At 30.4% G+C, this 24,328-nt stretch overlaps 1 protein-coding gene across 1 annotated transcript; it reads left to right on the top strand.

Annotated features, from left to right (window-relative positions):
• Positions 1 to 582: 582 nt before the first annotated feature.
• LOC119614161 (venom acid phosphatase Acph-1-like) lies at positions 583 to 4,348 on the top strand. The gene is made up of 8 exons (XM_037970271.1): positions 583 to 680; positions 1,060 to 1,219; positions 1,305 to 1,403; positions 1,457 to 1,540; positions 2,191 to 2,349; positions 3,496 to 3,660; positions 3,718 to 4,059; positions 4,115 to 4,348. The coding sequence occupies exons 2-8, from the start codon at positions 1,088 to 1,090 to the stop codon at positions 4,259 to 4,261; spliced, it is 1,128 nt and encodes a 375-aa protein (XP_037826199.1). The 5' UTR covers positions 583 to 680; positions 1,060 to 1,087; the 3' UTR covers positions 4,262 to 4,348.
• The last annotated feature ends 19,980 nt before the right edge of the window (positions 4,349 to 24,328 follow it).

Genomic DNA, 24,328 nt, shown 5'->3' with positions numbered 1-24,328 from the left:
AATCGGCTTAGAATCCATCCGTCCGCCCCGTCTTTATAATCAAACTGAACTGAACCCCGAAATAGGGCTTGCGAACCTTTTAAAGGTAATTCAATGAAATTTAGCACATGATCTTCTATTGTACCAGTGGCGAACCCTACTGAAAATGTTTAGCATCGATCCATTATTTCACCTAGCTCTCATACAACTGAACGGCGCGAATAATCATGTTTAATATGCTCGGGATACGAAAAAAAAAACTGCAAAACCAAGTTCTATACTGGCCTTGATGATCCTAATTTTTTGATCCAAGCCCCTATACGAAGCCTCCTTTTAAAATTTCTTTTTAAAATGTTAGTTTCTTATTACATGCCCTTACTTTATATCGCTGCAGATATCGGTACAAGTTTGTTTGAAAGTCATTAAAAATTTATTTAATTGCTTTGATATTTTTTCTAATATGCGGTTAATTTACAGATATTTATAAAAAATCACTTTTACAATACATTGTAAATCTAAATAAATATATAATTAAAATAAATTTTATTACAGTTAAATATTTATAAAGCTAACTATAAGAACCTGCAGCAGAAAAATTTTGTGCTTAATTAAAAGATTTTAGTACAGCTATACAGTTAGATCTCACGATCCACTTGTTTGCATTGAAACAGTGATGGGCAACTGATTGTTGAGAGACGAAGGTACTTTATTATCAGACAAAAGCAGTGTTCACTGTGCGCAATTGCTTTCTGTGGACAACTTCATATGTTTTTTATAAAGTCACCCACTTCTGCATGATACTATATTAAAAGGAATAGCCCTGCATTATCGCATTTAAGTCGTCATAGCTGCTGGTCTTAGTATACAGCAATTGAATACCCATAAAATTTACCCACCAAAACTAATTGTTTATCACACTTTTGGGGTTTTTTGGTGAAAAAAAAACATACTTCAACTCAAAAATTTAATTTATTATATATTTGTTCCAAATTTCAAATACATACAGTATTATTTGAGTTGAAATTGTTGATATTATTCTCTAGATATTTTAATAAAAGTTGTTTGATTACTTACATTTAGTTTAGAACTAACATTTGATCTAACAACTATGAAGTCGCCGTGTTTATTGTTAATTATTTTATTGTATTTAATACAAAATTTACAAGTGGGGGCCTATGAAACAACGAGGGAACCAAAGTTGGCTGCAGTAAAGCAAACGACTCTAAAGTTGGCACATGTGGTAAGGTTGAATATACAAATAAAAGATTGTTAGATAAAATATTTTATGATACTTTAATTAAATTATTATTCTCTTTTAATTACAGCTTTTTCGTCATGGCATTAGAACCCCTGTTAATACTTATTCTAATGATCCTTATAAAAATGAAACCTTTTTCCCCTATGGTTGGGGTCACTTAACTAATGTAAGTTGGATAAAGAAATTAAATGAAAATATTTCTAATTCATCTAATTATAGAATGGCAAACGAGATCTTTATCAAATGGGCAAATGGTTAGGCCGACGTTATCAGGAGTTCTTAGCACCCTACTATAAGCCAGAGGTAAGTTGAATATTTTTCAGTGATTGTGTCATTCCGATATTACCTTATTATTATTCTAAAACTATGTATCTTGCCTCGTCCGTCTATCTATCTGTCCGTCAGTCAGTCTATCTGTACGTCGTTCTGACTTTTTATTTATGCTGTCAGCTTGGCATTGAAATTACCCAAAATCACACATTAGACCATAGTCCCCATATATGTTTCCCCTCAGAAAATGTTTGTCCGTCTGTCTGTCTGTCTGTCTGTCTGCCTGTCTGTCTGTATGTCTGTCTGTCTGTCTGTCTGTCTGTCTGTCTGTCTGTCTGTCTGTCTGTCTGTCTGTCTGTCTGTCTGTCTGTCTGTCTGTCTGTCTGTCTGTCTGTCTGTCTATCTGTCTGAATTTTATTGATGCTATCTGCTTGGTATTGAAATTAAGCAAAATCACTCCACATTTGATCATAGTCCCCCTATAAAAGGCTCCCTTCAGAAAATGGCTTAAACTTTTATATCTGTAAAGGTACATAATTAACACTACATCCCATATAATTCTATCGCAGGAAATCACTCTATTGTCAATACTTCATTTAGATGACTTTATCGACTTTTTATAGAAAGTCTATTCTCTGACATTAAGGTCATTTAATTTTTATAATATTCTTATTCTTCTACAGTCAGTGTATGCTAGATCGACAGCCTCACCCCGCACTCTTATGTCTATGGCCACAGTATTGGCTGGTATGTTTCCTCCCAATAACACACCCATGAAATGGAATCCTAAAATGAATTGGCAGCCGATACCGATCTTTTCAGAACCTTTGGATAAAGATGTGGTAAGTAGTACAAATTACTAAGTGTCAACTATAGTCTAACCTAGTCTAGTCTATAAACTAGCCTAATGTCTAGTGTAAAGTCTAAAGCTTAGTCTGAAGTCTATTAAATGTAGTTTAAAGACTAGTCTAAAGTTTTGCCTAAAGTTAGTCTAAAGCTTAGTATAAAGTCTAGTTTAAAGTTTTGTGTAGTGGAAAATGCAGCTTAAAGTCTAGTCTAAAGTCTAGTCTAAAGTATAGTCTAAAGTCTAGTCTAAGTCTAAAGTCTAGTCTAAAGTCTAGTCTAAAGTCTAGTCTAAATCTAGTCTAAAGTCTAGTCTAAAGTCTAGTCTAAAGTCTAGTCTAAAGTCTAGTCTAAAGTCTAGTCTAAAGTCTAGTCTAAAGTCTAGTCTAAAGTCTAGTCTAAAGTCTAGTCCAAAATTTATTCTAAAATCTAGTCCAAAGTCTAGACTAAAGTCTAGTCTAAAGTCTAGTCTAAAGTCTAGTCTAAAGTCTGGACTAAAGTCTAGTCTAAAGTCTATTCTAAAGTCTAGTCTAAAGTCTAGTCTAAAGTCTAGTCTAAAGTCTAGTCTAAAGTCTAGTCTAAAGTCTAGTCTAAAGTCTAGTCTAAAGTATAGTCAAAAGTCTAGTCTAAAGTCTAGTCTAAAGTCTAGTCTAAAGTCTAGCCTAAAGTCTAGTATAAAGTCAAGTCTAAAGTCTAGTCTAAAGTCTAGTCTAAAGTCTAGTCTAAAGTCTAGTCTAAAGTCTAGTCTAAAGTCTAGTCTAAAGTCTAGTCTAAAGTCTAGTCTAAAGACTGGTCTAAATTATAGTCTATAATCTGCTCTATATTCTAGTCTATAGAATTGTCTTTAAACTAGTCTGTAGTTTAATCTTTAGACTAGTCCATAGTCTCATCTATAGCCTAGTACATAGTTTAGTGTACACTCCAGCCTTAAATCTGGTTTAAGGCCTAGTCTAAAGTATAGTCTTAAGTCAATAGTCTAATCCATAGTCTAGACTATAGTTTTGTCTATAATCTAGTCTGATGCCTTGTATGTAGTCTTGTCAATAGTTTACCCTATAGTATGTTCTATAGGCTATTCTATAGACTAGTATATAGTCGAGTCAATTATTTCCGGTGTACTCTAAATTGTTTTTGGTATTTTCTAGGCATTGCGTATGCAGACTAATTGTCGGGCCTACTCTGAAATGGAAAGCAAGGTAGCACGACAAGAGAAACCTGAAGGTCTCTTTGAACAGTTAACCCAGGTAACGGGTGATAATGTGACCAAATCTGGCGATGTCAGCTCTATATTTATAACGCTATGGGCAGAGGTATTGTGGTTTAACATATCAGAAAGATATTATTTTTTAACACTTTTAATTTAACAGCAATTATATGGCTTAAAATTACCCGATTGGACACGAAACTTATATCCCGATAAAATGCGTTATATGGCCGAACAAAGTTATGTCGATTTAGTGGTAACTCCCGAAATGAAACGCATTAAGGCAGGACCATTTCTTGAAATGTTGACCAAACAAATGTTGGATAAAGCTAATGGTACGCTTAAGCCTAAGGAGAGGAAAATGTTTATTTATAGTGCTCATGATTGGACTATCACCAATATATTGATTGGTTTGAATGTATGGAAAAGGCAAATGCCTAATTTTGCGGCCTTAATATTGTTTGAATTGCATCAAGATAGAGATACTAAGGAATATTATATGGAGGTGAGTTATAATTTGATAATAATGAAGAATTTTAACTAAATTCTTAAAATTTCAGCTTTATTTCCAAAATGGTCCAAAAAATGCTTTAGAATCTTTAACTTTACCGGGCTGTAGTTTTCAGTGCCCCTTGACTAAGGTTATGGAACTGCTACAAGATGTTTTACCCACCGGTACTTATGATGAAATGTGTGAGAATCAATAGCGAGAGATTAAGCAGAAACAGCTCTGATTAGAATGTAATCAGTAAATTTTGTATTAACGTCACTTTTACTTTTTGTTTATTGAAACGGCGAAATAAATTTTTAATTAATTTTAAATGTTTTCAGAAAGTCGTTATTTAATAATAAAATACTACAAAAAATAATTTTTTTAATACGGAGAAAAACTCATTAGAATATTTTAATCAGATAGTAAAATCTTTATTATCGCATTAAAAAAATCACACAAAAGCATAAAAACTCGGTCAGATTTATTATCTAAGAATTTAATTTGTTATTCGTAATCTTCCCCATATGTTGTTGTACGTTATTTACAGAAAATATTATAAAATACTTAAATGTCAATAATGAATTCATAAAAGGCGTGTGTCATTCAATGACAATTGGTGTCTTTTTAAGTGCTTTATAATGCCACGATCTGTTTCGTTTCTCTGTCAAAATAATGCTTGTAAACTTGCCTGACAGACAGTCACAGATACGAAATGATTTGACAAGTGTTTTCACATTTTACAACAACTCATGTCTAATGGCACAACAATTATTGTCTGAATTTCATAAAAAAATTAATGCCGTATGAAAATATTCTTAAGATTTTGAAATAGTGTGAGAGAGAGAGATAGAAGAAGAGAGTGATCAAGGTTTAAAAGGAAAAGTAGAGGGGAAAGATAACCAATTAAAGTCTATAGTCTAGTCTATAATTTAGTCTATAGTGTGATCTATAGTCTATAGTCTAGTCTATAGTCTAGTCTATAGTCTAGTCTATAGTCTAGTCTATAGTCTAGTCTATAGTCTAGTCTATAGTCTAGTCTATAGTCTAGTCTATAGTCTAGTCTATAGTCTAGTCTATAGTCTAGTCTATAGTCTAGTCTATAGTCTAGTCTATAGTCTAGTCTATAGTCTAGTCTATAGTCTAGTCTATAGTCTAGTCTATAGTCTAGTCTATAGTCTAGTCTATAGTCTAGTCTATAGTCTAGTCTATATCTAGTCTAGTCTATAGCCTAATCTACAGTCTACTCTATAGTCTAGTTTATAGCGTCTAATTGATAGTCTAGTCTATAATCTATTCTCTATTCTAGTCTATGTTATGGTCTATAGTCTAGCCTTGTATATATTCTATTCTAGTCTATGTTCTAGCCTATAGTCTAGTCTATAATCCAATCTATAGTCTAGTGTACAGTCTAATCTATAGTTTAGTCTAGCCTATAATCTAGTCTATAGTCCAGTTTATAGTCAAGTCTGTTGTTTATCCTGGAGTCAGGGCTATTGTCTAACCCAAGTCTAGTTCTTAGTGTATTTTATAGTCTAGCACACAGTCTATTCTATAGTCTAATATAATGTCTATGTGCATTTTAGGCTACAGACTAGTCTGTAGTCTACTCTAGTCTATTGTCTAGTCGATACTCTAGTCTATAGCCTAGTCTATACTCTGATCTATAGTTTGAAGTGTTATTAGTTTTTTGTTAGTTTCATTTTAATCGTTAGTTGTACTTCCCCTTAAAACTCATACGTTTTGCGATCGTTAATCACTCCCTCTCTTGCTCATTTAAAAATATTTTTTAAGAGTCAATATCTGTTTCTTTATCTACGTTATGGAGAAAACTTTTTATTTATTATCCGATTGTTAAGAGAAGCAAATGATAATAGCCATAACAACAACAACAATAATAACAATAACAATGATAATAAAAAAATAAAAATAATTTAATAAAAAAAAGAACAGTTTAGTTAGCGATATTGATGAGACCGGTAGAGAAATTAATACAAATTAACAAAAAGTTATAAAAACAAATTTTAACAACAAACTTAAAAACGTGATAAATTCTAAACAAAAAAATTAAAAATATTTAAAACAAGTTTATTCAGACGCGTGTTAATTTTTTGTATCAAACTTTAAAAAAGATTAATAAAAAAATTAAAAAAATGTGTAAAATAAAAAAAAGAACGTAAACAAATTAAAAAAAAAATACTTTTTTTTTAGTTTAACAAAGTGTAACTAATAACAAATTGTAAACTTACAAAAAGCATTACTACTTAATTAGTATTTTAAAATTATAAATAATTGTTGTAAATTTTAATTAAAATATTCAGCTTTTTTTTTAAGTTGCAACGACTATAACAATTTGAAGGTCTTTGTTTGTTTGATATTTTTTCTGAAAAGTACTAAAATATTTAACCACTTTTGTTTAAACAATAAAGTGAATCAAGAGTTTAATGAGAACCATTATAAAGTGTTTGTGTTTATAACTTCTTTTGTTTTATTTTTTATCTTGTCTTTGCTTTTCTCCTCTGTTTTACGTCATTTCTTTAAGAAAACAATAAATACAAGACAAGAAATTGAAGAGAGATAAAATAAATAATAAAAATAACATTTTAACAATTTTTAACTGTAGACTAGACTGTAGACTAGACTGTAGACTAGACTACAGACTAGACTATAGACTAGACTATAGACTAGACTATAGACTAGACTATAGACTAGACTATAGACTAGACTATAGACTAGACTATAGACTAGACTATAGACTAGACTATAGACTAGACTACAGACTAGACTATAGACTAGACCATAGACTAGACTATAGACTAGACAATAGACTAGACTATAGACTAGATTATAGACTAGACTATAGACTAGACTATAGACTAGACTATTTACTAGACTATTGACTAGACTATTGACTAGACTATAGACTATACTTTTGACTAGACTATAGACTATATACGAGACTATATTCTAGGCTATAGACTAGGCTACGGATTACACTATAGACTAGACTATAGATTGCACTATAGACTAGACTGTAGATTACACTATAGATTACACAATAAACTAGACTATAGACTAGACAATAGACCTGGCTATAGAATAGACTATAGAATAGGCTATAGGCTAAACTGTAGACTAGGCTATAGATTAGAATATAGACTAGAATATAGACTACACTATAGACTAGACTATAGACTAGACTATAGACTAGAATATAGACTAGACTATAACTGGAATATAAACTAGAATATATATTAGAGTATAGACTGGACTATAGAAAAAGTATATAGTGGACTAGACTGTTTACAAGACTAGACTGTATAATATAGACTAGAATGTAGACTAGACTACAGACCAGACTATAGACCAGACTATAGACTAGACTATAGACTAGACTAGACTAGACTAGACTATAGACTAGACTATAGACTAGACTATAGACTAGACTATAGACTAGACTATAGACTAGACTATAGACTAGACTATAGACAAGACTATAGACTAGGACTATAGACTAGACTAGACTAGACTATAGACTAGACTATAGACTAGACTATAGACTAGACTATAGACTAGACTATAGACTAGACTATAGACCAGACTATAGACTAGACTAGACTAGACTATAGACTATAGACTAGACTATAGACTAGACTATAGACTAGACTATAGACTAGACTATAGACTAGACTATAGACTAGACTATAGACTAGACTATAGACTAGACTATAGACTAGACTATAGACTAGACTATAGACTAGACTATAGACTAGACTATAGACTAGACTATAGACTAGACTATAGACTAGACTATAGACTAGACTATAGACTAGACTGTAGACTAGACTATAGACTAGACTATAGACTAGACTATAGACTAGACTATAGACTAGACTATAGACTAGACTATAGATTAGACTATAGACTAGACTATAGATTAGACTATAGACTAGACTATAGGCTAGACTATAGACTAGACTATAGACTAGACTATAGACTAGACTATAGACTAGACTATAGACTAAACTATAGACTAGACTATAGACTAGACTATAGACTATATTCTAGGCTATAGACTAGGCTACAGATTACACTTTTTACTAGACTATAGAGTATATACTAGACTATATTCTAGACTATAGACTAGGCTACAGACTAGACTACAGATTACACTATAGACTAGACTATAGATTGCACTATAGACTAGACTGTAGATTACACTATATACTAGACCATAGATTACACTATAGACTAGACTATAGATTACACAATAAACTAGACTATAGACTAGACTATAGACTAGACTACAGACTAGACTATAGACTAGACTATAGACTAGACTATAGAGACTAGACTATAGACTAGACTATAGACTAGACTATAGACTAGACTATAGACTAGACTATAGACTAGACTATAGACTAGACTATAGACTAGACTATATACTAGACTATAGACTAGACTATAGACTAGACTATAGACTATAGACTTGACTATAGACTAGACTATAGACAAGACTATAGACCAGACTACAGACTAGACTATAGACTAGACTATAGACTAGACTATAGACTAGACTATAGACTAGACTATAGACTAGACTATAGACTAGACTATAGACTAGACTATAGACTAGAATATAGACTAGACTATAGACTAGACTATAGACTAGAATATAGACTACACTATAGACTAGACTATAGACTTCACTATAGAATAGACTATATGATAGACAATATTCTAGACTATATACTAGACTATAGACTAGACTATAGATTAGTCTATAGGCTAGACTATAGAAAGGGTATGCATAAAAAATACTGTGCGATCATTACCCTAGACATAAAGAATGCATTCAACAGTGCCGGATGGAATCACATTATGGAATCACTCAGAAATCTGGATGTTCCAGCTTACCTGACCAATATAATCGGTGACTACTTCAGAAACAGAACTCTCTGCTACGAAACTGATATTGGAGTACAACACTACAAAACTTCATCAGGAGTCCCACAAGGATCGGTTTTAGGCCCTCTCCTGTGGAATATAATGTATAACAAGGTGCTAGAGCTAAACATACCTGAAGAATCGAGTATCATTGGATTTGCTGACGATATCGCGATAGTAGTAAGGGCACGCTTCTTGGATGAAGTTGAAATGTATTCAAATGAAACAATACGGATCATAAAAACGTGGCTTAAGAAAACAGGTTTGGAACTTGCAGACCACAAAACTGAAGCAGTACTTATAAGCAACCGAAGGAAAAAGGAGACTATAGAAATTAAAGTGGGTGCAGCAAATATTAAATCAGTAACTGCTATAAAATACCTGGGTGTTATGATTGATGAAAGGCTTAACTTTAAGACTCATATGGAATATATATGTGAAAAAGCATTAGCCGTTAACAATGCGCTAAGCAGAATTATGCCAAATGTTGGAGGCCCGAAGCAAAGCCGAAGGATATTACTATCCAGAGTAACGATGTCTATCTTATTATATGGGGCACCTATATGGGTGAAGTCAATTAGGAGTATATCGAGGAAAAATGTAATGTCCCTATTTCGACAGAGCTGCCTTAGGGTATGTAGCGGTTATAGAACCATATCCCTAGAGGCAATATCCGTAATTGCCGGAATTGTCCCACTTGATATATCAGCCGATGAGATACACAGACTGCACGTGGCGAAAGAAAGAAATGTTGGGGAGAATATACGCTACAGGAAGACCTTAGAACGCAATGAAACAATGCAAAAATGGCAAAGTAGATGGGAAAACACCCAAAAAGGACGTTGGACTTACAGCCTCATTCCGCAAATTAAAAAATGGGTAGAACGCAAACATGGAGACGTAAACTACAACCTCACACAATTTGTGACAGGACATGGAGGTTATAGATGCTACCTGCATAAATTTGGACGTGATGATTCACCTCATTGTCCCACCTGCTCGGAGTTAAAAGATGCACAGCATGTAGTCTTTAGATGCCGCAGATTTGCAGAAAAAAGGCTGGCAGTAGAGCGTGCTATAGGCCATGATATTAAGCCCGAAAATATAATAGATGTAATGTTAACTTCAGAAGAGAAGTGGCAATTAATCTCAAACTACGTTAGTGAAATTCACATGTTGCTTCAAAGGGAGGAAAAGAATCGCAAAGAACAAAGAGTAAATAGAGAAAATCTGGAGATAGCTTAGTTGCTTTCCATCCCCGCGACGTAATACCTAAAGGCAGTTCCGCGGGGTTTGCTGTTGACGATGGGAAGGCGGTTTAGTGAGTACGTGGCGCAAAACATAGCTGAATCTCACATAATGGATTATAATTCATATCTATGAAGATTCCGCACCCCATTAAAAAAAAAAAAAAAAACTATAGACTAGACTATAGACTAGACTATAGACTAGACTATAGACTAGACTATAGACTAGACTATAACTAGATAGACTAGACTATAGACTAGACTATAGACTAGACTATAGACTAGACTATAGACTAGACTATAGACTAGACTATAGACTAGACTATAGACTAGACTATAGACTAGACTATAGACTAGACTATAGACTAGACTATAGACTAGACTATAGACTAGACTATAGACTAGACTAGACTAGACTATAGACTAGACTATAGACTAGACTATAGACTAGACTATAGACTAGACTATAGGCTAGACTATAGACTAGACTATAGACTAGACTATAGACTAGACTATAGACTAGACTATAGACTAGACTATAGACTAGACTATAGACTAGACTATAGACTAGACTATAGACTAGACTAGACTATAGACTAGACTATAGACTAGACTATAGACTAGACTATAGACTAGACTATAGACTAGACTATAGACTAGACTATAGACTAGACTATAGACTAGACTATAGACTAGACTATAGACTAGACTATAGACTAGACAGAGATAGACTATAGACTAGACTATAGACTAGACTATAGACTAGACTATAGACTAGACTATAGACTAGACTATAGACTAGACTATAGACTAGACTATAGACTAGACTATAGACTAGACTATAGACTAGACTATAGACTAGACTATAGACTAGACTATAGACTAGACTATAGACTATAGACTAGACTATAGACTAGACTAGATAGACACTATATAGACTATAGACTATATACTAGACTATATCTAGACTATAGACTAGGCTAAGACTAGACTATAGATAGACTATAGACTAGACTATAGATAGACTATAGACTAGACTATACTATATACTAGACATAGATTAATAGACTAGACTATAGATAGACATACTAGACTATAGACTAGACTAGACTAGACTATAGACTAGACTATAGACTAGACTATAGACTAGACTATAGAGACTAGACTATAGACTAGACTATAGACTAGACTATAGACTAGACTATAGACTAGACTATAGACTAGACTATAGACTAGACTATAGACTAGACTATAGACTAGACTATAGACTAGACTATAGACTAGACTATATACTAGACTATAGACTAGACTATAGACTAGACTATAGACTAGACTTGACTATAGACTAGACTATAGACTAGACTATAGACTAGACTATAGACTAGACTATAGACTAGACTATAGACTAGACTATAGACTAGACTATAGACTAGACTATAGACTAGACTATAGACTAGACTATAGACTAGACTATAGACTAGACTATAGACTAGACTATAGACTAGACTATAGACTAGACTATAGACTAGACTATAGACTAGACTATAGACTACTATAGACTAGACTATAGATAGACACTATAGACTATATACTAGACTATAGACTAGACTATAGATACTAGACTAGACTATAGACTAGAATAGACTAGACTATAGACTAGACTATAGACTAGACTATAGACTACTATAGACTAGACTATAGACTAGACTATAGACTCTATAGACTAGACTATAGACTAGACTATAGACTAGACTATAGACTAGACTATAGACTAGACTATAGACTAGACTATAGACTAGACTATTGACTAGACTATAGACTAGACTATAGACTAGACTATAGACTAGACTATAGACTAGACTATAGGCTAGACTATAGACTAGACTATAGACTACACTATAGACTAGACTATAGACTAGGACTATAGACCAGACTATAGACTAGACTATAGACTAGACTATAGACTATAGACTAGACTGTAGACTAGACTATAGACTAGACTATAAACTAGACTATAGACTATACTGTAGACTAGACTATAAACTTGACTATAAATGGATAATAGACTAGACTATAGACTAGATTATAGACTGGTATATACACTTTTCGTTTTTAGGCCGTTGAAAACCCAAGAGGATAACCTTACATTTAAGTCAAAATTCTTACATTATTCTTTATTTAGTGTTAACCATTAAACCAAAATGATGATCAAATAGATAAAAAGAAGAACATTTAAATTCAATATATCTTCTACACTTCATAAACATATTAATAACAAGATTAACAGTCAAAAAATTCTCCAAATGTTATACTTATCTGCCGATCTATTATCAAATGACAGAAAGCAACAACAAATCACACGAAATAATTATTTTTTTTTAATTATAATTTGTTTAACTTAATTAAGTAAATATATTATAATTTTTGTTTTAATATTATAATTGTTGTTGTTTTAAATAAATTGTTTATATAAAATACCTCTAATCATAATGTCGCGATCGCATTTCTCTCGAAAACTTTGTCTTGTCATGACGGCCTCATTGGTGGTGATAACATTTTTCGTAGTGGGCTACTTTGGTTCTAGTGCCATTTCATCACCCGTGGTGCCAGTATACGGTAGAGGGAGTGCTGGTGATCAGTCTACATTGGAATTATTACATGTGGTGAGTTGTTGTAAAAGAAAAGAGAATTATTGTAAAATGTGGTAAATAAAGTGATGCAAGTGGTGATTTTTAAATTAAATTAAATTTACTGATAGTAGTTTTTTTTTGCAATTGGACTTGGACTGTTATTGTTTTTTTTTTAATATTATGGTGTTACCTTATCGGGTATAATGATCTTGCACTGTCAGCACTCACAAGTCTCGTGCCAATCATGTTTGAAAAGTATTTTAATGGATTTTATTAAATAAATAATAATAATAATTTATGAAATGAAACAGTTGTTAATTAATGTTCTTCTTCAATATGGACTTGATTATCGATCAAGTCAGTCTTTATATGATATTTTTTTTATTGTGTTAAAAAATAAATAAATGTGTTGATTTAATGAAAACTAAAATAACAGATTTTTTAAAAGAATATAAAACATTAAAAAAATTAATTTGCAAACCAAAGACCTTTCTAAAGTTCAAACATTATAAAAGCTGTCATAAAATTGTGTGCCTATAACTAATCTAAAAAATCTAATCCAAAACAAACTTTAACTAAAAATCCCTCAAATGTTTAATCACAAACATTTAAACATAAATCACGCCAGCGTTTTTGAAACTACACTCGGCTTTAACGGCAATGATACACCCTGTACGGTAGGGGAACAAATTTTGAGAATTATTTGGAAAGTTGTAATAGATTATAAAATAGAATATAGACTAGAATAAAGACTAGACTATAGACTACAGACTAGACTATAGACTAGACTAGACTATAGATTAGACTATATACTAGACTAAACTATAGACTAGACCATAGACTATACTATAGACTACACTATAGACTGGACCATAGATTATAGATTAGACTATAGACTAGACCATGGACTAGACTATAGACTAGACTTTAGACTAGAACATGGACTAGACTATAGACTAGACTTTAGACTAGACTACTGAGTAGACTATAGACTAGACTATAGACTAAACTATAGACTAGACTATAGACTAGACTACTGAGTCGACTATAGACTAGACTATAGACTAGACAATAGACTAGATTATAGACTAGACTATAGACTAGACTATAGACTAGACTATAGACTAGACTATAGACTAGACTATAGACTAGACTATAGACTAGACTATAGACTAGACTATAGACTAGACTATAGACTAGACTATAGACTAGACTATAGACTAGACTATAGACTAGACTATAGACTAGACTATAGACTGGACTATAGAGTAGACTATAGACTAGACTATAGACTAGACTATAGACTAGACTATAGACTAGACTATAGACTAGACTATAGACTAGACTATAGGCTAGACTATAGACTAGACTATAGACTAGACTATAGACTAGACTATAGACTAGACTATAGACTAGACTATAGACTAGACTATAGACTAGACTATAGACTAGACTATAGACTAGACTAGACTAGATATAGACTAGACTATAGACTAGACTATAGACTAGACTATAGACTAGACTATAGACTAGACTATAGACTAGACTATAGACTAGACTATGTATAGACTAGACTATAGACTAGACTATAGACTAGACTATAGACTAGATTATAGACTAGACTATAGACTAGACTAGACTATAGACTAGACTATAGACTAGACTAGACTAGACTATAGACTAGACTAGACTATAGACTAGACTATAGACTAGACTATAGACTAGACTATAGACTAGACTATAGACTAGACTATAGACTAGACTATAGACTAGACTATAGACTAGACTATAGACTAGACTATAGACTAGACTATAGACTAGACTATAGACTAGACTATAGACTAGATATAGACTATAGACTAGACTATAGACTAGACTATAGACTAGACTATAGACTAGACTATAGACTAGACTATAGACTAGACTATAGACTAGACTATAGACTAGACTATAGACTAGACTATAGACTAGACTATAGACTAGACTATAGACTAGACTATAGACTAGACTATAGACTAGACTATAGACTAGACTATAGACTAGACTATAGACTAGACTATAGACTAGACTATAAGACTAGACCTATAGACTAGACTATAGACTAGACTATAGACTAGACTATAGACTAGACTATAGACTAGACTATAGACTAGACTATAGACTAGACTATAGACTAGACTATAGACTAGACTATAGACTAGACTATAGACTAGACTATAGACTAGACTATAGACTAGACTATAGACTAGACTATAGACTAGACTATAGACTAGACTATAGACTAGACTATAGACTAGACTATAGACTAGACTATAGACTAGACTATAGACTAGACTATAGACTAGACTATAGACTAGACTAGACTAATAGACTAGACTATAGACTAGACTATAGACTAGACTATAGACTAGACTAGACTATAGACTAGACTATAGACTAGACAATAGACTAGACTATAGACTAGACTATAGACTTGACTATAGACTAGACTATAGACTAGACTATAGACTAGACTATAGACTAGACTATAGACTAGACTATAGACTAGACTATAGACTAGACTATAGACTAGACTATAGACTAGACTATAGACTAGACTATAGACTAGACTATAGACTAGACTATAGACTAGACTATAGACTAGACTATAGACTAGAATATAGACTAGACTATAGACAAGACAATAGACTAGACTATAGACTAGACTATAGACTAGACTATAGACAAGACAATAGACTAGACTATAGACTAGACTATAGACTAGACTATAGACTACACCATAGACTAGACTATAGACTACAGACTAGACTATAGACTAGACTACATACTAGACTAGACTATAGACTAGTTTATATACTGGACTATAGACTAGACTATAGACAAGACTATAGACAAGACTATAGACTACAATTTAGACTAGACTATAGACTACAATATAGACTAGATTATACACTCGACTATAGATTAGACTATAAGCTAGACTATAGACTAGGCTAGACTATACACTAGACTGTAGCCCAATGTATAGAATAGACTATATACTAGACTAGACGCTAAACTATAGAATAGAGTATTTGCTAGACTTTAGACTAGAATGTAGATTAGACTGTAGACTGGACTACAGACTAGACGATAGACTAGAATATTCACTAATTTATACTCTAGACTATAGACTAGGCGTTATAGCAGACTATAGATTAGACTTTGGACCATAGATTAGACTAAAGACTAGACCATAGACTAGACTATAGACCAGAGTACAGACTAGACTATAGACTGGACTATAGACTAGACACAAGACTATGGACTAGACTTTAGAGAACACTAAAGACGACACTTTAACAAGAATATATACTAGGCTATATACTAGACTATAGACGAGCCTGTATACTAGAATGTAGACAATAATACAATCTATACACTAGAATATAGACAAAACTATAGACTGGACTATAGACAAGACTATATACTACACTGTAGTCCAGATTATTGACTAGGCTATATAATAGATTATAGACACAACTTAAGACAATAGGCTATGCTATAGCCTGGACTATAGACGAGTCTGTAGACTAGACTTTAGAAAGGATATAATCTATATACTAGACTATAGACTAGGCAATATAGTAGATTATAGACGAGACTTAAGACTATAGGCAATGCTATAGACTTGACTATAGACAAGACTAGACTTTAGACAAGACTGTAGGGTAGACTATAGACATGACTATAGACTAGACTATAGAATATAATATAGACTAGACTATAGAACAGACTGTGCACTATATTATAGACTACACTATAGACGAGACTACAGACTAAATTATAGACTAGACTATAGACTAGACTACGGACTATACTATAGACTATACTATGATCTAGACTATAGTCTAGGCTATAGACTAGCCTATGGACTATACTATAGACTAGACTATACACTAGACTAACCTTTGGACTAGAATATAGACTTGACTATGAACTATACTATAGACAAGACTTCATACTATATTATATAAACTATAAAGACTAGACCATAGAGTAGGGTTTAAACTGACGCGGGGACAGATGAACACTACCAAATCGCTTTAAAAGTACATTAACATTTAATTTGACCCATAAATTTTTGTTCAAATTACCAACGTTTTGACAAATTGATACATACCCTTATCTATGTGATGAAGGGTACACAAAAATGTGTTTGATTTCTTGAACTTGTGTTATCGAATATGTGCTGTCAGAATTTTTATGACGCTTCACATAGTCTAATTGTGTATCAAAATGTGCCAAAATTTTAAATGATTATAAAAGAAATAGCTTTTTAAATGCATGGAAAAATTAAAAAAAAAATTAAAAAATATTCCTAAAAAATTTGTAAAAACTGATTAAATGTAGTATGGTTCCGGATTTTCTTAAAAGTAAATGTTTAATCAATAGGAATGCTTATTTGACAGCAGGTCATTGCATTCTGTAAAGATTTGGGCAGCAGAATTAATCTGTTTTGTTGGGGGCCTCATAATTTTATAATTGATATATATGTACATACAGCTTATAATTATATTTGTTAACAAAGTGTATCTAGCTTTAAACCCCAATAATGAATTATTTTTTTATAATTATTTTATTGTTTCTTATAATGTCACGAGTTTCATTAATATTTCCAAATAATTTAATTAAAACCTGTATGAATATAATTAAAAACAAATTAGTTTTAAATTACAAATTTAAAAACAGGTAGAGTTTACTAAAAAAGGTTTACAAATGATCAAATTTTGTCTTAATTAAACCAAATTAATGAGAATTATACTAGAGTTAATATTTGGTATTGAGTTCTAACAAATTTCTAGAAATTTGTATCTAGATCAGGATCTTGAGAAATTTTCCATAGAAATTTGTATCAAGATCAGGATCTTGAGAAATTTTCTATAGAAAATTGTATCAAGATAGTGATCTTGAGAAATTTTCTATAGAATATTGTATCAAGATAGTGATCTTGAGAAATTTTCTATAGAAAATTGTATCAAGATAGTGATCTTGAGAAATTTTCTATAGAAAATTGTATCAAGATAGTGATCTTGAGAAATTTTCTATAGAAAATTGTATCAAGATAGTGATCTTGAGAAATTTTCTATAGAAAATTGTATCAAGATAGTGATCTTGAGAAATTTTCTATAGAAAATTGTATCAAGATAGTGATCTTGAGAAATTTTCTATAGAAAATTGTATCAAGATAGTGATCTTGAGAAATTTTCTATAGAAAATTGTATCAAGATAGTGATCTTGAGAAATTTTCTATAGAAAATTGTATCAAGATAGTGATCTTGAGAAATTTTCTATAGAAAATTGTATCAAGATAGTGATCTTGAGAAATTTTCTATAGAAAATTGTATCAAGATAGTGATCTTGAGAAATTTTCTATAGAAAATTGTATCAAGATAGTGATCTTGAGAAATTTTCTATAGAAAATTGTATCAAGATAGTGATCTAAGAAGTTTCTATATAAAATTGTATCAAGATAGTGATCTTGAGAAGTTTTCTATAGAAATTGTATCAAGATAGTGATCTTGAGAAATTTTGTATAGAAAATTGTATCAAGATAGTGATCTTGAGAAATTTTCTATAGAAAATTGTATCAAGATAGTGATGTTGAGAAACTTTCTATAGAAAATTGTATCAAGATAGTGATGTTGAGAAATTTCTATAGAAAATTGTATCAAGATGGTGATCTTGAGAAATTTTCTATAGAAAATTGTATCAAGATAGTGATCTTGAGAAATTTTCTATAAAAAATTGTATCAAGATAGTGATCTTGAGAAATTTTCTATAGAAAATTGTATCAAGATAGTGATCTTGAGAAATTTTCTATAGAAAATTGTATCAAGATAGTGATCTTGAGAAATTTTCTATAGAAAATTGTATCAAGATAGTGATCTTGAGAAATTTTCTATAGAAAATTGTATCAAGATAGTGATCTTGAGAAATTTTCTATAGAAAATTGTATCAAGATAGTGATCTTGAGAAATTTTCTATAGAAAATTGTATCAAGATAGTGATCTTGAGAAATTTTCTATAGAAAATTGTATCAAGATAGTGATCTTGAGAAATTTTCTATAGAAAATTGTATCAAGATAGTGATCTTGAGAAATTTTCTATAGAAAATTGTATCAAGATAGTGATCTTGAGAAATTTTCTATAGAAAATTGTATCAAGATAGTGATCTTGAGAAATTTTCTATAGAAAATTGTATCAAGATAGTGATCTATAAAAGTTTCTAAAGAAAATTGCTCCAAGATAGTGATCTTGAGAAATTTTCTATAGAAAATTGTATCAAGATAGTGATCTTGAGAAATTTTCTATAGAAAATTGTATAATGATAGTGATCTTGAAAAATTTTCTATAGAAAATTGTATAAAGATAGTGATCTTGAGAAATTTTCTATAGAAAATTTTATCAAGATAGTGATCTTGAGAAATTTTCTATAGAAAATTTTATCAAGATATTGATCTTGAGAAATTTTCTATAGAAAATTGTATCAATATAGTGATCTTGAGAAATTTTCTATAGAAAATTGTATCAATATAGTGATCTTGAGAAATTTTCTATAGAAAATTGTATCAAAATAGTGATCTTGAGAAATTTTCTATAGAAAATTGTATCAAAATAGTGATCTTGAGAAATTTTCTATAGAAAATTGTATCAAGATAGTGATCTTGAGAAATTTTCTATAGAAAATTGTATCAAGACAGTGATCTTGAGAAATTTTTCGTAGAAAATTGTATCAAGACAGTGATCTTGAGAAAATTTCTATAGAAAATTGAATCAAGACAGTGATCTTGAGAAATTTTCTATAGAAAATTTTATCAAGATAGTGATCTTGAGAAATTTTCTATAGAGAATTGTATCAAGATAGTGATCTTAAGAAATTTTCTATAGAAAATTGTATCAATATAGTGATCTTGAGAAATTTTCTATAGAAAATTGTATCAATATAGTGATCTTGAGAAATTTTCTATAGAAAATTGTAGCAAGATCATGATCTTGAGAAATTTTCTATAGAAAATTGTAGCAAGATCATGATCTTGAGAAATTTTCTATAGAAAATTGTATCAAGATAGTGATCTTGAGAAATTTTCTATAGAAAATTGTATCAAGATAGTGATCTTGAGAAATTTTCTATAGAAAATTGTATCAAGATAGTGATCTTGAGAAATTTTCCATAGAAATTTGTATCAAGATCAGGATCTTGAGAAATTTTCTATAGAAAATTGTATCAAGATAGTGATCTTAAGAAATTTTCTATAGAAAATTGTATCAAGATAGTGATCTTGAGAATTTTTCTATAGAAAATTGTATCAAGATAGTGATCTTGAGAAATTTTCTATAGAAAATTGTATCAAGATAGTGATCTTGAGATATTTTCTATAGAAAATTGTATCAAGATAGTGATCTTGAGAAATTTTCTATAGAAAATTGTATCAAGATAGTGATCTTGAGAAATTTTCTATAGAAAATTGTATCAAAATAGTGATCTTGAGAAATTTTCTATAGAAAATTGTAACAAGATAGGGATCTTGAGAAATTTTCTATAGAAAATTGTATCAAGATAGTGATCTTGAGAAATTTTCTATAGAAAATTGTATCAAGATAGTGATCTTGAGAAATTTTTGTATCAAGATAGTGATCTTGAGAAATTTTCTATAGAAAATTGATTCAATATAATGATCTTGAGAAATTTTCTATAGAAAATTGTCTCACGAATGTGATCTTGAGAAATTTTCTATAGGAAATTGTCTCACTAATGTGATCTTGAGAAATTTTCTATAGGAAATTGTATCAAATTGCATTTTCTATAGAAAATTGTGATCTTTAGAATATTATACCAAGATCTTGATCTTGACAAAATGGTCACAAATCATTTTTAATACCCCTAATATTTGTGTATTCCTCATTTGTAAATGAGTAATCGAAAAAAGCTTTTGTTTTTAGCAATCACGTGCTGTAACTTGTGTAGACTTAGGTGAGTCTTGATATGAATAATTGAAACTTGAAAAAATTTTCAAAATCTGTAATGAAAATTCATTTTATTGTTGTTGCATTTGCTTTTATGGCTGTGTCTAGGGGATTCACCTATTTCACTGCTTATACCAACTTTGTGAAATATTTGGTCTCAAGCCAATTTTACCAATGAACTTGTATCACAAATATGTGAGATGTTTGAGTAAATAATACATAACTACTTGAAATATTAAACCAATGTCATTCGAAGTAGACTTTGTCTTAATTCTTGTTACTTTATTTTAATTTAATTGTTAGTTAATATTGCTTTTCTTTCTTCACACTTGTTTAAATAAACGCTAAGAATTTTATTTGAATTTATCACAATTTTATTGTGCGTGCTATTTTCTATTTTATTTAAATAAAACTTTGCATAAAATAACTTAAATCTTGAACAGCCGTAAACATTTATTTCCACAACTCCATTAAGACATGACGAGTAGTAGCGCGGTGTCGGTATTAAAATGTCTAGTGTTATTATATTTCGGAACGAAAGCTATAACGCCAATACCTCTAGAGACCTTAGAGAGTAGTAAAAAACCAGCAACAACATTGGAATTATTACATGTGGTGGGTCTAAGGAAATAATTAAGAATTGAAGTGATAAATTAAAAAAATGGCAATATTTTCAAATCAAGTAAAGTAATTTATACAAGAATATTGTATTTTTGAAAATTTATTTGTAAAAATCTCAGAATAATAAGCTTTTGAATTTTTCACGACCAAATTGTTCAAAACAATTAAAAACTGTTGCAGTGTTAATTAAATGTGATTGGTTTTCGTTTTTAAAAGTGTCATAATTTTTAATTAAACCATAGAAAGTCTAGACTTTGTCCTCTCATTTTTTTGTTTTATAAAAACTAGTTTTTAATATCAAAAGCTACAATTTTCCGCATGGAAGTAGTTTTTGTTATTTTTAGTAAATTAAATTATAACACGTTATCTGGAAAAATATCTGTGTGAAAATATTAGGTGTATTAGCAAATATTTGGGACAGAAAAAAATCTAAAAACTGGATCAATAGATAAAAACTTCTAAAGAGAAAGGAAAGTTTTTGTAAAATCAACTTTCGAGATAAAAGTTTGGAGGCGAAACTAACTAACTAAGTAAGTAACTAATTAACTAACTAACTAACTAACTACTAACTACTAACTAACTAACTAACTAACTAACTAACTAACTAACTAACTAACTAACTAACTAACTAACTAACTAACTAACTAACTAACTAACTAACTAACTAACTAACTAACTAACTAACTACTAACTACTAACTAACTAACTAACTACTAACTAACTAACTAACTACTAACTAACTAACTAACTACTAACTAACTAACTACTAACTAACTAACTACTAACTAACTAACTAACTAACTAACTAACTAACTAACTAACTACTAACTAACTAACTAACTACTACTAACTAACTAACTAACTAACTAACTAACTAACTAACTAACTAACTAACTAACTAACTAACTAACTAACTAACTAACTAACTAACTACTACTAAACTAACTAACTAACTAACTAACTAACTAACTAACTAACTAACTAACTAACACACTAACTAACTAACTAACTAACTAACTAACTAACTACTAACTAACTACTAACTAACTACTAACTAACTACTAACTAACTAACTAACTACTAACTAACTAACTAACTAACTAACTAACTAACTAACTAACTAACTAACTAACTAACTAACTAACTACTAACTAACTAACTAACTAACTAACTAACTAACTAACTAACTAACTAACTAACTAACTAACTAACTAACTACTACTACTAACTAACTAACTAACTAACTAACTACTAACTAACTACTAACTAACTAACTAACTAACTAACTAACTAACTAACTAACTAACTAACTACTAACTAACTAACTAACTAACTAACTAACTAACTAACTAACTAACTAACTAACTAACTAACTAACTAACTAACTAACTAACTAACTAACTACTACTAACTAACTAACTAACGAACTAACTAACTACTAACTAACTAACTAACTAACTAACTAACTAACTAACTAACTAACTAACGAACTAACTAACTAACTAACTAACTAACTAACTAACTAACTAACTACTAACTAACTAACTAACTAACTAACTAACTAACTAACTAACTAACTACTAACTAACTACTAACTAACTAACTAACTAACTAACTAACTAACTACTAACTAACTAACTAACTAACTAACTACTAACTAACTAACTAACTAACTACTAACTAACTAACTAACTAACTAACTAACTACTAACTAACTAACTAACTAACTACACTACTAACTAACTAACTAACTAACTAACTAACTAACTAACTAACTAACTAACTAACTAACTAACTAACTAACTAACTAACTAACTAACTAACTAACTAACTAACTAACTAACTAACTAACTAACTAACTAACTAACTACTAACTAACTAACTAACTAACTAACTAACTAACTAACTAACTAACTAACTAACTAACTAACTAACTAACTAACTAACTAACTAACTAACTAACTAACTAACTAACTAACTAACTAACTAACTAACTAACTAACTAACTAACTAACTAACTAACTAACTAACTAACTAACTAACTAACTAACTAACTAACTAACTAACTAACTAACTAACTAACTAACTAACTAACTACTAACTAACTAACTAACTAACTAACTAACTAACTAACTAACTAACTAACTAACTAACTAACTAACTAACTAACTAACTAACTAACTACTAACTAACTAACTAACTAACTAACTAACTAACTAACTAACTAACTAACTAACTAACTAACTAACTAACTAACTAACTAACTAACTAACTAACTAACTAACTAACTAACTAACTAACTAACTAACTAACTAACTAACTAACTAACTAACTAACTAACTAACTAACTAACTAACTAACTAACTAACTAACTACTAACCTAACTAACTAACTAACTAACTAACTAACTAACACTAACTAACTAACTAACTAACTAACTAACTAACTAACACTAACTAACTAACTAACTAACTACTAACTAACTAACTAACTACTAACTAAACTAACTACGAACTAACTAACTAACTAACTAACTAACTAACAACTAACTAACTAACTAACTAACTAACTTAACTACTACTAACTAACTAACTAACTACTAACTAACTAACTAACTACTACTAACTACTAACTAACTAACTACTAACTAACTAAACAACTAACTAACTAACTACCTAACTAACTAACTAACTAACTAACTAACTAACTAACTAACTAACTACTCACTAACTAACTACACTAACTACTAACTAACTAACTAATAACTAACTCTAACTACTAACTAACTACTACGACCTACTAACTACTACGAACTAACTAACTAACTACTAA

This window comes from Lucilia sericata, unplaced genomic scaffold, assembly GCF_015586225.1.
Source record: "Lucilia sericata isolate MDLA Ls3-8-SP2 unplaced genomic scaffold, ASM1558622v1 Contig002652F_arrow, whole genome shotgun sequence".
Classification (NCBI taxonomy): Eukaryota; Metazoa; Arthropoda; class Insecta; order Diptera; family Calliphoridae; genus Lucilia; species Lucilia sericata.
The sequence above is the reverse complement of the archived record's forward strand: the minus strand, read 5'-3'. Positions and strand labels throughout refer to the sequence as shown.